The 15,000-nt window shown below is 36.0% G+C and overlaps 1 protein-coding gene across 1 annotated transcript in view; it reads left to right on the top strand.

Moving 5' to 3' along the window:
- The first annotated feature begins 97 nt into the window (after window positions 1–97).
- Window positions 98–15,000, top strand: part of LOC144975443 (protein SAND-like) — a 16,772-nt gene continuing 1,869 nt past the window's right edge. The window contains exons 1-7 of the mRNA XM_078919509.1: window positions 98–473; window positions 4,203–4,387; window positions 6,633–6,849; window positions 9,495–9,719; window positions 11,343–11,518; window positions 12,028–12,148; window positions 14,690–14,971. Coding sequence (XP_078775635.1) covers window positions 99–473; window positions 4,203–4,387; window positions 6,633–6,849; window positions 9,495–9,719; window positions 11,343–11,518; window positions 12,028–12,148; window positions 14,690–14,971 — 1,581 coding nt within the window. The 5' untranslated portion in view covers window position 98. The remainder of the gene's footprint in view (window positions 474–4,202; window positions 4,388–6,632; window positions 6,850–9,494; window positions 9,720–11,342; window positions 11,519–12,027; window positions 12,149–14,689; window positions 14,972–15,000) is intronic.

Below are 15,000 nucleotides of genomic sequence, written 5' to 3'. Positions count from 1 at the left end.
ATTCAGATAGTCAGAAAGATGTCAGCAGGTGCTCGTGATCCGAATATTTAACAAGGGAGGTAAGTCTAAAATTATTTCCATCGCCTAAGAGAAAAAAAATGGCCGCCTTAGTAAGAGAGGCGGAGTTTTTTCCGAATGAAATGACAGATACACCGGACTCTGACACAGGACAAACAGAATTGCTAGAAACAGGTGAAATTCCAGGCGAAAGCACAAACACTGTTTTGATAGCCAGTGATTCTTATGAGGATCTGAACTATGCAACTATTGATATAACAAACGAAAATGACCGTAGAACCTCTGGAAACATTCACACATTGGTGAAAAAGAAATCCAAAAGAGCAGCCAGTAAAACTATCCAGGAGGATGCTGAGGCGAGTACTACTGGATCAAGTGATGAGCTAAGGAACAATTATAATGAAAATGAATCGTCTGAAGTGTCAGGTGAAGGATCCCAAGACGATAATTTAGAAGTAAGTGCTGGGTACTACCGCAAACTCTGGACCCAAATACTTTTGGGGGTTTAAGTTTGGGAGGGGGGAAACTTTTTTTTAAAAAAAAAGAAGTCTAGTAGGGGGTATGGGAGGGGAGAGACTTAAAAAAAAAAAAGTTTCCCCCCCTCCCAAACCGTCAAAATTATTTGGGTCCCAGAGTTTGCTTGTCATGTGAAGTGAATTGACTGATTGAATTTGAATTGCTTGTGACTGCACTGACACCACATCACTTTATTTTATGGTGGCGTTTTTATACACCTCTGTTGGAGGTGTACAAAAGCGCACCGTTGGCGGCGTAAAAAAATGCACCGTTTTTATGCACCTCTGTTGGCGGTGCTGGTTAATTAACGAAAATGTTGCTACTTGAAGCTCGAAGTCAAAGGAAAAAAATGATAAGTATTGAATTGTAAGCATCACTATATAAAACGTTTTTGGTGTCCCCTTTATCAACAAAACATGATGAATGGGACACGAAGGACGAATGAGAGATGTGTGAATGGCGTAGTTGAGGTGAATAAACATATACAATGATGGGACAGGAAATAGAATACCCCTTTGTAGGGAAGTACGAATTAAATTATGAGAATAAATATTAATAAAATTAATTAACACACCGTTTTTATGTACTGCCGTTGGGGTGTAAATATGCGCAGTGTGGAAATAGACCCACAGAAAAAAGACGCTTCTTATCTTATCTTCTGTGAATAGACTTTAGAATGTCGTTTAGCATGCTGCTTAGTGATTACCGACGTACGTTTATATACAGTGATTATAAATTAAAGAATAATAATAATAATTTAAAAATCAAAGGTAAAAAGAAACATGGCACAAATACTGATCTCAATGACCAAAATATAAATAAATAAATAATTTTAGAAAATTAAACTTAAACTCAGTTTTTTAAACATGATAAAAAGTTTTTGAAAAACAGCAATGACAAAAAAATAAAGAAAAGAAAAAAACCCAATAAAAATACAAAGACACAGTTAACTAATACACTGATGATAATGATTAGTTATTATAAAATGATAACATCGACGTTTACATATAAGTGCACGTCAATAACACATTGAATGATACCAATGTTGCTTTTAAAATATAATTAATAATAATAATGATTATTATATTATAACAAAATTAATAGTAATAATAATAATAATAATAATAATGATAATAATAATAATAATAATAATAATAATAATAATAATAATAATAATAGTAATAATAATAATAATAATAATAATAATAATAATAATAATAATAATAATAATAATAGTAATAGAAATAATAATAATGATAATAATATTAATAATAATAAATTAATTTAAAGTATTAAAAAATATGTCCAGTAACTATAACAACAAAAATTATTTCTTTCTCAATAAAATAACATTGAAAAAAATAATTTGTCCACAATGGGAATTGGACCCAGTACTTTTAAGGTTAGAGTCTGACAGCTTGTCCACTGCACTACAAAGCCACCTGACTGTTCATAACATTTAATAAAGTCTTTCTAAAATATTGTTTTACCTTCAATACAACTTCTATTTTATGGTTTTAAATTTCGATTTTTCAGATTATTTATTTATTTATTTATTCATTTTTTAAATTTAAAAATTTTAATTTAACAAAGATGTACAGATGTCATAATATAACTTTTGCCAGGTCCAAATGCAGAAACACAGCATCACTGATGAAATTGGGTTGAATTGCATCATAACGGAAGTGCTTAAAAACGATCCATTAAATTAAATACACCGTCAACGGAGGTTCATAAAAACACTACGTTATTTTATTACTAGAATTTGATTGCCTTTGTCTTTTCTTTTTTTGTTTTGTTTTGTTTTGTTTGTTTTTTTGTTTGCTTTTGATCTAAGTTGCCCTCTGAAATTCCACATAGACGCCACTTCAATAACTAATTGTGCTTCTTGATTTTGCATATATCCCATTTTTTCAGCTCATGTCTACTGAAATTCAACAAACATTCATTATTAATAGTGATGATCACTTTAACTTTAACTTTAAGTGGGTAGTTTGATCTTTTGTCAGAATTAAAAATTAGTAATTAATTTTTACATAGACAGATAGGCTTTTACTTAAAACGATATCATTTAATATGATACCTTACTTTTAGAATTACGATTGACGGTTCCCAAGTTATGACGATTTTACTACTCAAAATTTACTGTTATTGCAAAAAGCTCATAATCTGTGACTGGGAATTCCCCCAATGTGCAACTTCCCGATAAGCTGACTACTGGTTGAAGGCTGCGGCTATTCGGACCCGTGTCTGAATAGTCTCCCATGGCTTTCGGACTCAAACTCCAATGCGCATGTGCAATCAAAAAGTTATTCAGATTCAAGTCTGAATATCCTGGTCTCCCTTGGCAATATAGAGATGTTTTTTTGTTTTGTGTTTTTTAAAATTTCAATTTATTGTAATTTTAATTATTGACAATTCCATAAAATTGATGCAATGAAAATAACATTGGTATAGCTACTATCCTCAACAGGTAGTCTAAACCCGTTATATGTGGCGAGAAAGACAAAATCATGGATCATTGGAAGTCCATTTGAAATTTAAAAGAAACGAGTCAAAACCCTTCAAAAGGAACAAAAGTCAGTCAAAGTAACTGGTATAAAGGAAAAGCTTTTCTAACAACTTTACACGATGTCCAGATAAAGTCTGGAATTAGAGACAACAATCCTTCTAAAGTCCAAGGTAGGGACATCAATCAGCTGAGTCAGTCTGATACGGGCAAAACAGAATTTTCTCTGAACTCTTCTTCTGCTTCAGAATCTATCATCAGTCCCCCCCCTGCCCGTACTGTGTCCCCCTGTGTTTGCACACTGCCAATGGAGTTGAGTCAGAATAGCCAACAGGAGACTATTCAGACTCGAGTCTGAATTACCACTTCGCTGATTGAAACGGGACTTTAGCACGGAGAAAAGAGGGTTGGTCACTGGCGGCCAAAATTAAACATACTGCAACGCCTTCAATCTTAATGAAATTTGTTATAGAGATATATATAACTTAATTATCTAGATGAGCTTTCTTTTATATTTTTGCTCTCTCAATTTTGAAAAGAATTAAAAAAGGTTTAAAATGATGTAATTTTCATCAGATTATAATTTTTGACATAATATGCAAACACACCAAAATAAAGTTTAATCTCTGCTCTTTATAAAATGATACCAGAACTGTTTAGCTACTGTGAAAAAATAATGCAACAGTGGTGATGTGAAATTGTGTTATTCCACTTTTAACCCAAACTAGCGCTTCACTTTTCTAATGGCTAATCGGCACCCATCTATAGGCTGGAATTAGACTATCTACTTCAAGTTTAAGTTGATTCCCTCATCACCCGATGTAATCTAAGTCTCACAGTTGTTTAGTTTAGTTATTGGATATACAATTAGCGGGAAAGAGGAAAAAGGGACGCCCAAAGACTCGATGGTTGGGTAGAGTAAAGGACGATATGAAAGAACTGGGCCTGGAGGAGGATGATGCTATGAACCGAGATGCATGGAGATGTGGCATTCATTATGGCAACTCTGCAAAATGTAGGATAAGCTTTAAGAAGAAGAAGTTATTTAGTTTAGTTGAATTTGTGATCATGTTGAGACTAGCAGTTTTTGCTTAGTAATTAGTAAAATATGACAAATTATTTTAGTTTTAATAATTTTTATTTGGCTTTTCTTTTGCAGTCGAGTCTCGGTGATTTATCATTGAGTCTTAATCAGAATGAAGAGGAATCCCCCCAGCCCACAGAAACCCCAATCCCTCACATGCCTCGCCCGTCCGATTCTGAAGATGTAAATAGTCTGGAATGGAAGCAGCAGAAAAAACACATATTTATTCTTAGTGAGTCAGGAAAACCCATCTACAGCAGGTGAGTTTAAGGAGAAAGAAGTAGAGAAGTTGAAATTGAAACAGAAATGGAACACTTTTCGACTTATTCTCAAAAATTTTTTGTCTTTGTTATAAGACTGCAAGGTGCACTTTAATTAGGTATAACTGATTCTTCCTCTTATTCTTTTTGTTCTTTTTTCTCCTTGTTCTCCCTCTCTTTTTCTTCATTCCTTCCTCCTCTTTTTCCTCCTATTGTGATAAAATTATACTTAATTTTTTGGTGGTCATTATTCTTATCCTAAATGGTAAAAAGACCAAAGTATTGGACACTGATAAAAGTATAAAAAAGTTCAAAATGTGGTTAATGGAGAAAAACTGGAGAATGTCAAGAATTTTGTATATCTTGGGGCAAGAATGGAGGCAAATGGAAAATCGACTCCTCTGATATCCAAAGGAGGATAGCACTTGCCCAAACAAAATTGACATGACATTATGGAAAAGTGAAATCATCCAACTGAGAATGAAAATATTAAGGACATGTATATTTCCAACTAGGTTCAATAGTGACAACAGATGGAAGATGTAACCGAGACATACGAGCAAGAATAGCTCAAGCCAAACAGGCCTTCATGGACCTGGGAAACATTTTGAAAAACAAACAGATGTCGTTCGGGATTAGATTCCGAGTCTTGAAGTGCTACGTGTGGCCAATCTTGTTATACGGATGCGAAAGCTGGACTACAAATGCAGAAACACAAAAGAACATTGAAGCTTTTGAAATGTGGTGCTTGAGAAGGATGCAGAGAATATCGTATACTGCACACAAAACGAATGAAGAAGTGCTAAAACAAACATACCAACAAAGGAAACTAATGCCCTTAATAGTGGATCGACAACTATCCTTTTTCGGACACATAGTAAGGAAAGATAAGAATGAATACCTGGCAAGTTGTGGAAAAATACCTGGTAAACGCGCCCGGGGGAGACAAAGAAAAACACTCATAGACCAACTGAAGGGCTTCACCAGCCTAACAATCCAAGAGCTGTTTGAAAAGGCAAGAGACAGGGAGGAATGGAGAGAGATAATTCATGCAGTATCCGAAGCCTGGACCAGGCATGGAACCTAGAAGAAGAAGAAGATATTTCCAACAGCACTGAAAAGATGGCCATACAATCATCAGCCTGAAGCTTTGGCCTTATTGGAAAAAGAAGAAGAAGAGCATTATATGGATGTGAATCATGGACAATCACAAAAAATGATGAGAATAAAATTAATGCATTTGAAATGAAATGCTACAGGAAAGTTCTCCGCATTCCCCGTACAGAAAAGGGAACTAATAAAAATGTGAAAGAGTCCCTGGGCATTGGGGAGCCATATCTCATCAAGATGATACAGAAACTAAAACTTGCCTTTTTTGGACATATATCTAGAGACACCCTTGAAAAAAAATTTTCTGGAAGGTATTATGGAGGGTAAAAGAGGGAGAGGGAGACCAAGAAGAAGATGGTTACAAGACATCAAAGAATGGAAGAATAAGTCAGTGACTGAATGTGGAAGGATGACGCAGGATAGAAGCTTGTTTGGGTTGGCATTTGTGGAGGCCAATCCAGGAGGGATAAGCCATGATGATTCTTCTTCTTTTTCTTCTTCTTCTTCTTCTTCTTCTTCTTCTTCTTCTTCTTCTTCTTCTTCTTCTTCTTCTTCTTCTTCTTCTTCTTCTTCTTCTTCTTCTTCTTCTTCTTCTTCTTCTTCTTCTTCTTCTTCTTCTTCTTCTTCTACTTCTTCTTCTTCTTCTTCTTAATGTTGTTGTTGTTATTAGTATTATTATCATTATTTATAGAGGTCTTAAAATCGTTTTCTGCATGCAAATTTTATCTTGACATGTGATATGTAATATATGATGCTTGCACCATAATTTTAATCTCATTTCAATAGTGTGGTTATGTGGTCTTGCGGGATGGAACTTACCTTTGGATCGGAAGGTCTTGGATTTGAGTCCCGCTCTAGGCGATGCATAGTTGAGTCCTTGTAAAAGGCTTTTTTCACATTCTCTCTCTGTACTTGGTGTAAAATGAGTACCTGGACATAAACAGCTTTATCTCTGTCGAAAAAAAAATGGTAACATTGCCTGGCAGTACTAACAGGCATCATACCTCACCCTACATGTTAAATGTTGCTCTTTGCCAAGGACCCATTGTAAAGTGCGTCGAGCATGTTTAGTTGATATTGCGCAATATAAATGCTCATTTTTAAAATGATAAATTTTCATTTTGACTTTTTCAAGGCACGGTAATGAAGACAAGCTTGTGACCATCATGGGAGTGATGCAAGCTTTGGTATCGTTTGTCCAGGACAGTAACCACGATCAAATTCTCTCCATTGTAGCTGGGGAACACACGTTTGTATTCATGAACAGGGATCATCTGACCTTTGTTGGGGTCACCAGGGGACGTGAATCCATGCAGCAAATGCTTTTACAACTCAACTATATGTATAATCAGGTTTGTTTGCCTATATGTGTATGTATGTATGTATGTGTGTGTGTATTTTTTCCTTTGCTGTCTTATTTTGTCTTATCCTATTTCACTCACTCAATCCTAGAGATTTTTTCTATTTTTCAAAATTGGAAAAAAAAATGTATTAAAAATGAGCATGTACATAGATAGTTTTATTCAACTACCATTAACATGTAATAACTAAAAACATTAGCTTTGATACTACGCCCATAATTTGTCTCAGAAAAATGGAATAAATAGGCATGGGGTAAAAGTAACCCCGGGTATACTACGGATATAGTCGGTGTTAGGGTTGAGTGAGTTAATCCTCTCCTTACCATCCATAGGAAAATTGACACATTCATTACTATAAAAAAAAAAAGACAAACTATTTTCTCCATCTAACTTCTTTTGTACATCGCAATTTCAAAGAAAATATGTTGTAAAAGCTATAAAACTATACAGGGATATAAACTGAGGCTCCAGGGAACTTTGGTGGCTGTGGAGGACTACTCTAGGATTGGTCTCTAGGACCTGCATTTATTGTAAAGTTCTTTTAAAAAAAAATCATGATTAGCTGTTTGATTTTTTTTTAAAAACATGGCTATATTGATTAATGTATTATAAGTCGTAAGTGTAATGCTTACAGTCTATACATTACAATTTTTGTTACGCTGTGATTATCCCCAGACACCTGTCTGGGGATAACCAAATTTCGTTATCCCCAGACAGATATCTGAAACTCAGCTCTTTTAAACAATTATCCACAGTCCAGAATATGGAATGTTTCCGAATGCACATAGAAATAAGGAAAGTTAATGAAATATCTATAAAAACATAAAATTAACCAACATTAAATCAGTTGTTACTACATATACACAATATGCGTCGACCTCGAAGTGGGTGTCATGGTCGTATCGTTTAGTCGTCTGCCTTGGAAGTTTTACCAGAATTGACGTTGTGGGTTCGAATCCTGGTTCCGCCACTTTAAAAAAAAAATATTCCGTCTTCTTTTTACAGAACGTTGCAAGGGATAAATGTCCCATCCATCCTCCCCCCCCCCACCTCTTTTTTTTTTTTTTTTTTGTGCGAGTCTATTCTTTTCTCCTATTTGTTTGACCTTTTGTTCCGCTTCTGAGCATGAATTTGTTAAAATTCTTTTTATTTTAAAAAAAAATTATTGTTTGTTTTTTTCTCCTCTATCTGACCATTTGGTCGCTCTCTCAATATTTCTGTTTGTTTGCTTTTAAATTATTTATCCTTTGTAGACACTTTTTGAGATCGGAGCGGGGACGAATATAACAATTTGCAAGAAACTAGAAAGGAACTAAAAGAGAGAGAGAGAGAGAGACAGTTAAAAAAAAAAGGTGGGGGAGGATGGATGGGACATTTATCCCTTGCACCGTTCTGTAAAAAGAAGACGGAATGTAAAAAAAAAAGGGGGGGGGGGGGGGGGGGGGGGCAGAACCAGGATTTGAACCCGTATCGTCGCTTCTGGTAAAACTTCCAGGGCAGACGTCTAAACCATTCGGCCATGACACCCACTTCGAAGTCGCATATTGTGTATATGTAGTAACAACTGATTTAATGTTGGTTAATTTTATGTTTTTATAGATATTTTATTAATTTTCCTTATTTCTATGTTGCATTTGGAAACATTCCATATTCTGGACTGTGGATAATTGTTTAAAAGAGCAGAGTTTCAAATATCTGTCTGGGAATAACGAAATTTGGTTATTTGGTTTGACAGGTGTCTGGGGATAATGACAGCCTTTTTGTTAAGTCCTACGGGAATAATTTATTATAAGTCGTAAGTGTAATGCTTACAGTCTATACATTACAATTTTTGTTAGGTCCTACGATACTTGATACATTTATAATAACAATGATAATAATACACATTTATACAGCCCTCATTCTCGTGTAAGACAAACTCTGGGGGCTTTACAATGTAAATATCATTTTGGAAAAAAAAAGACAAACAAAAATAACATACAATATTACATACAACACAATAAATTCATAGCCAAATCAAGGATTCATAGCGTCAATAAAAGCAAATACAGTAAAGATGTGTCTTGAGATTCTTTTTAAAGGCAGGTAAAGACTTGCACTCCCTCAGACGACGAGGTAGTTCATTCCAAATCTTGGGGCCGAAACAAGCAAACGATCTATCACCAAATTTTGTTCTGGGACCTTTTTGCCGAAATTTTCGTTAGGTCATTACACGATCTTAAAGTGTAATTTTCAAATTTACACATGATCACGGGATCTGTGAGAATGACCGACCAGTGCTATACCAGTCAAACACTTATAAATACACACTGCTTTGTAATATGTGTGCTTTTGGGCATTTGACCAAATGATAATAAAGAGACTCCTACATAAATACATGTCTTTATTGTTGGCTGAAGAAGGGTTTTGAGCCCGAAACGTTCCGTGTTTGGTATTTTGTTCTTTTTTGAAGTTGTTATATTCATTTTTGTTTATTACTTTTCATCGTTAATATCAGTCAGTTGATTCCGCTTTTTGGTCTCAAATTGCGCTTTTTATGTATTCTGATTCCTCTTTGGGGCTTTTGGGGGCTTGGTAGGAGCCTCTGGATACACTAACTCATGAATAATTATAATCTTTATTTTAACTTCTTTCAGGTCATCAGCGTTCTTACACATTCCACAATTACTAGAATTTTCAAGTCACACAGAAACTACGATTTAAGGAGACCCCTCAGTGGGTCAGAAAAATTTTTCGACAATTTATTAAATCTGATGGACGTTGAGCCAGGGCTTCTGCTTACGTCGGTGAGATGCCTTCCCTTGGACAGTTCTGTTCGGGAGATCATATCTCAAACCATAGCACAGCATGCAAAAGTTAAGGTAACTTTGTTTCATTTGTTAATGCCAAAATGTTTATTAGAACACTTAATGATTTTAAAAAATTTTTTATAGGTTTGTCGAGCAGAGAGTTTAATACTAAATTGCAGTTATGTGTTTTAAATATTTTCACCAAACGACACCATCCTATCTATCCTAAGACCTTCGTGTTCCTAAAAAAGGCTCGAAGACATTTTCTGATAGGGCATTTTCTAATGCGTCCCAAATATGTGGAATTCAAGCCATTATTTGTTAGAGCTAGAGTATTTTCGTCTGAAGTGACATTCAAAACGTGCCTTAAAACACACCTGCTGAATTCTTCTTTGTCTTAATAATGTTATGAATGGAACTGTGTGTATATAAATAGTCCATAATATCTGAGAAGTTTATTTGTTATATGTAGGATGTATGATTTCCCCTCCTGTCAATGTGCGCCTAGAGCTGTGGCAAGGTGGGATTGGCGCTGTATAAATATATTGTATTATTATTATTATTATTATTATTATTATTATTATTATTATTATTATTATTATTATTATTATTATTATTATTATTATTATTATTATTATTTATTATTATTATTGTTATTATTATTATTATTATTATTATTATTATTATTATTATTATTATTATTATTATTATTATTGTTATTATTATTATTATTATTATTATTATTATTATTATTATTATTATTATTATTATGATTATTATTATTATTTTATCAGACCTCAGGATAATCTGCCTGGTTTGACCACTGACTCAAAGTTGACCTTTTAACTTGTATATTCATGTAACATCTGTCAAATATCTGGGTGGGGGTTCCTGACCTTTTTACTAATCCAGGTCTCGTTATTTCATTGCATCGAGATAAAAGAATGATTATGACGACCAATAATACAATATTCTTGAATGTAATTAAGTTTGGCAGAATAATCAGGATACTGGACTTAAAAATCGGGATTTTTGGACTTAGAATTTTTCTCCCTAGCGGCCCAATGTTCCACAAGGAATTAGGAGGCCTAAGTCAAGTAAGTCAAATTTTCTCCCTTAGTCCAGCCGCGATATACTTGTCCTACATCTTTTATGTAAATGATAAGATCTGATAAATGTTTAAAGTAAACTCAAATCTTGTCGGTTATGTGGTATGACACTCGCTTTCAGATCGGAAGGTCCTGGGTTAGAGCCTTGCTCGGTGCATAGTTGAGTCCTTGGAAAAGACTCTTTACTCATATTCTCTCACTGTAGTCAGGTGTAAAATGAGTACCTGGCCGTCAACAGCGTTGTCTCTGTTGAAAAAAATTATAATATCATCTAACATGAATCATGTCTTGTTCTACACATTACGTGTTGCTGTTGGTCAGGGAGCCTTTGTAAAGCGCTTTGAGCATGTTTGGTGGATATTGCTCTATAGCAAAGTTCGGGTTTTAAAAAAAATCCTTCATAGCCTTTAGGTTCTATAGTGTGAAATGGACGATAGCAATTTTGCTTGCAACTCTTTGGATTAGACGGTAGTGTATTGCAAAGTACTTTTCACTAGATCTAGCAGACCCAGCTACCCAATCACTATATAAAAACCAATTTTATTTATTTATTTATCTTTTTTTGTTTGTTGGTATTTTGATATAGGATCTGGTGTTTGCCGTGGTGATAGCCCAGAATCAGTTGGTGGCCCTGGTGAGAATGAAGATCTACTATCTCCACCCCATGGACCTCCATCTCATCATCAATCTCATCAACGCCTCCGAGTCTTTCAAAGCTGCTGAGTCTTGGACTCCCATATGTCTTCCCAAGTTTGATCCCAGGTTAGTGGCTATATCATACCTGCCGAATCTTACGAATTTTTCATAAGTTCACGAATTTTAGACAAATTTCACGGCCATTTATGAAAATACAAAATTTTATGGAAAATTACAAAGTTTACATTCTCAGTAATACCTAAATAATGTTGATGATGGTGATGATGATGATGGTGGTGGTGGTGATGATGATGATGGTGGTGGTGGCAGGACGAGGAGACAGTGGAGGTGGTGGTGATGGTGTAACAATAATAAAAATTTGTCTATTAGAACCCAAGTTATGAATTTTTTTCTGAATAAAATTTGTTGCTATGGGAAACACTTTATCTTCAATTTTGGCTCATATCTCGAATCAAAGCTTGCCGCATCTTCCCGGGTTTTCTCAGCCAACCTCACAAATGTTGTAATATATATATATATATAGAAATATTTTTTTTTTTTAGTAGCGAAATATTGAGTTTGGTTTAAAAGCGAAACCGTGCATCATTGAAACCCTTTTTGATCTTGTTCCACAGTGGGTTTCTCCAAGCTCACGTTTCTTACCTCGATGAGGAATGCCAGACCTGTCTTCTCCTGCTCTCCGTGGACATTGAAGCCTTCTATACACTATCGGAATGCAAGGCAAAGATTAAAGAGGTTAGTGGTTTAGTCTTACTTTTTACTGTTTATCGTCTGTCTCCTCATCTTGGGTGGGGTTCCTGACCTCCGATTGTGGGCAATGAGGTCACTTACTGTGTCTTCTATTGTCCCTATATCTTTTCTGTCTTTGTCTTGGAATGGGATTACTTGGTTTTGTCTCCTCATCCTGGGTGGGGTTCCTGACCTCCGATTGTGGGCAATGAGGTCACTTATTGTGCCTTCTATCCCCCCCTATATCTTTTCTGTCTTTGTCTTGGAATTGGATTACTTGGTTTTGTCTCCTCATCCTGGGTGGGGTTCCTGACCTCCCATATTTGGCAATGAGGTCACTTACTGTGCCTTCTATCCCCCCTATATCTTTTCTGTCTTTGTCTTGGAATGGGATTACTTGGTTTTGTCTCCTCATCCTGGGTGGGGTTCCTGACCTCCGATTGTGGGCAATGAGGTCACTTACTGTGCCTTCTATCCCCCCTATATCTTTTCTGTCTTTGTCTTGGAATGGGATTACTTGGTTTTGTCTCCTCATCCTGGGTGGGGTTCCTGACCTCCCATATTGGGCAATGAGGTCACTGACTGTGCCTTCTATCCCTCCTATATCTTTTCTGTCTTTGTCTTGGAATGGGATTACTTGGTTTTGTCTCCTCATCCTGGGTGGGGTTCCTGACCTCCCATATTGGGCAATGAGGTCACTTACTGTGCCTTCTATCCCTCCTATATCTTTTCTGTCTTTGTCTTGGAATGGGATTACTTGGTTTTGTCTCCTCATCCTGGGTTGGGTTCCTGACCTCCCATAGTGGGCAACGAGGTCACTTACTGTATCTCCTATCCCCCCCTATATCTTTATTCTGAGTTATTCTGAGAAGGTGACGATGGCAGAGAACAGTTTAATTTAAACGGACTGAGACCAAATCATGTTGTTTATTTAAATCAGACTTTTGATTAGTCGCCTTTCATAAGAAAATCTATGGAGCCAGATGAAAAGTTTATTTTAAACCAGATTTTATCTTAGCTGAGTTTATCTTATCTGGACTTCACTGTACATGGAAAGCAAGAACAAGGACAAGGGACTGATTCCATACGGCCAAAGCATAGCGGCCAAATGCTGGATGGGGTTCCTGACCTCCCATAGTGGGCAGGGAGGTACTTGTGCCTTTTATCCCCCTGTATCTGTTTTCCAATTGCTTTCCGTCTTTGTCTTGTAATGAGATTACTTAATTTTGTCCTGATCCTGGCCAGAGTCCTTGGCTGAGAGGGAAACAGTCGAATGTATATTTATAGTCCGTTCCAAGTCCCGTGTGCACGGAATAACACATATTCCTCCAAAGCTACAAAATGTGGTGCTGTGATTTTTTGCAAGCGGGCTTATATTTTAAGTGCCATTACCAATTTTGAATACAATAGTGATAGACCAAACAGTTTTCTCACAATGCCGAATTCCTTTGATCTTTTCATCGTTTGCAATAAAATATGACTCAAACTTTTAAAAGTTTACAGTAATGGTGAGTTGATTCTATTTCCCGTGGACTAGTGGTATGATATTTGCTTTCGAATCGGAAGGTCCTGAGTTCGAACCTTGCTCTGTGCACAGTTGAGTCCTTGGAAAAGGCTCTTTACTCACATTCTCTCACCTCCCTGGGTGGGGTTCCTGACCTCCCATAGTGGGCAGGGAGGTACTTACTGTGTCTTCTATCCCTCTATATCTGTTTTCCAACTTGCTTTCTGTCTTTGTCTTGGAATGAGATTACTTAGTTTTGTCCTGGCCCCGGCATGCTGGCCTTACTGGGAGGGAAACAGTCAAATGCATAGTTATTGTTTTGGGAGATTATATTTTTTTCCTTGTAAATCATCTCTCTGTTATGTATTATTATATTTGTTATTATCAATGTATAATGTAAGCATTTGAGTGTATTCCTCTTTGTTGGATTTTGTGCTTGTGTCCGGATGAGACATGGGTGATCTCAAACTAAGTACATTGGTGGTATGCTCTTGGAATCTACAATTGATCCCTATTTGTTCCCATTCCCCTTTGTCTTACTTTCTCTTGGGTGCTTTAATTGTAATTATAGAACTTTTTACTATCCCATTTTCTTCCTTTTTTACTGGCGCTGATATGACCTAAATGTGTTGCAAGCGCCGTAAAACCCTTAAAAACAAACAACATCTCTCACCTCCTCAGGTGCAAAATTAGTACCTGACCATTAACAGTGTTGTTTCTGTTGGAAAAAAAAAAGTATTATCAGGTGCATGTCTTGTTCTCCATGTTAAATGTTGCTGTTGGTTAGGGACCCCTTGTAAAGCGCTTTGAGCACATAAAGTGCATATTGCGCTATATAAGAGCTCAATTTAAAAAATAAATTTTTACTGTTATGTTGTATAACTGTTTACCCTATTACATAACTTTTTATCTTTAGCCTTGAGCCATGTAAAACACAACATTAATTTCCTGTGTTTTGAATTGATAAAGTTCATCTATCTTGTCTTATCATTTCCCAATTCAATGTCCACTATGTTTTTTTTTTTTGTGTTTTTTTTTTACAGAAATTGACGAAGCACGGTGCCTTGCAAGCCATCAACAACTCCCTCCGCAAAATGTCCTATTCCATCCACCAATGCGGCATTTCAGACCTTCGTCACTTCCTGTACAAAGCACGCAGCACCGCTCAGTATACAAGTCCGGAGTTGGAGGCCCCTTACAATACGCGATACGAGCAGGATCGTTTGTTCGGCCTTTATCAATATTTACACCACAGAATTCACACATCAGGGCGACCCCTGAAGATACTTTTTCACGTCGGTGACTACGAAACTTTATTAGGTTGGGTAAGTTTAGCCACCTTCGTCTAAATGTA

This window comes from Berghia stephanieae, chromosome 6 (assembly GCF_034508935.2).
Source record: "Berghia stephanieae isolate SIO BIC M18660-M18661 chromosome 6, UCSD_Bste_1.3, whole genome shotgun sequence".
NCBI classification, from domain to species: Eukaryota; Metazoa; Mollusca; class Gastropoda; order Nudibranchia; family Aeolidiidae; genus Berghia; species Berghia stephanieae.
This window is presented reverse-complemented; position numbering and strand designations above follow the sequence as displayed.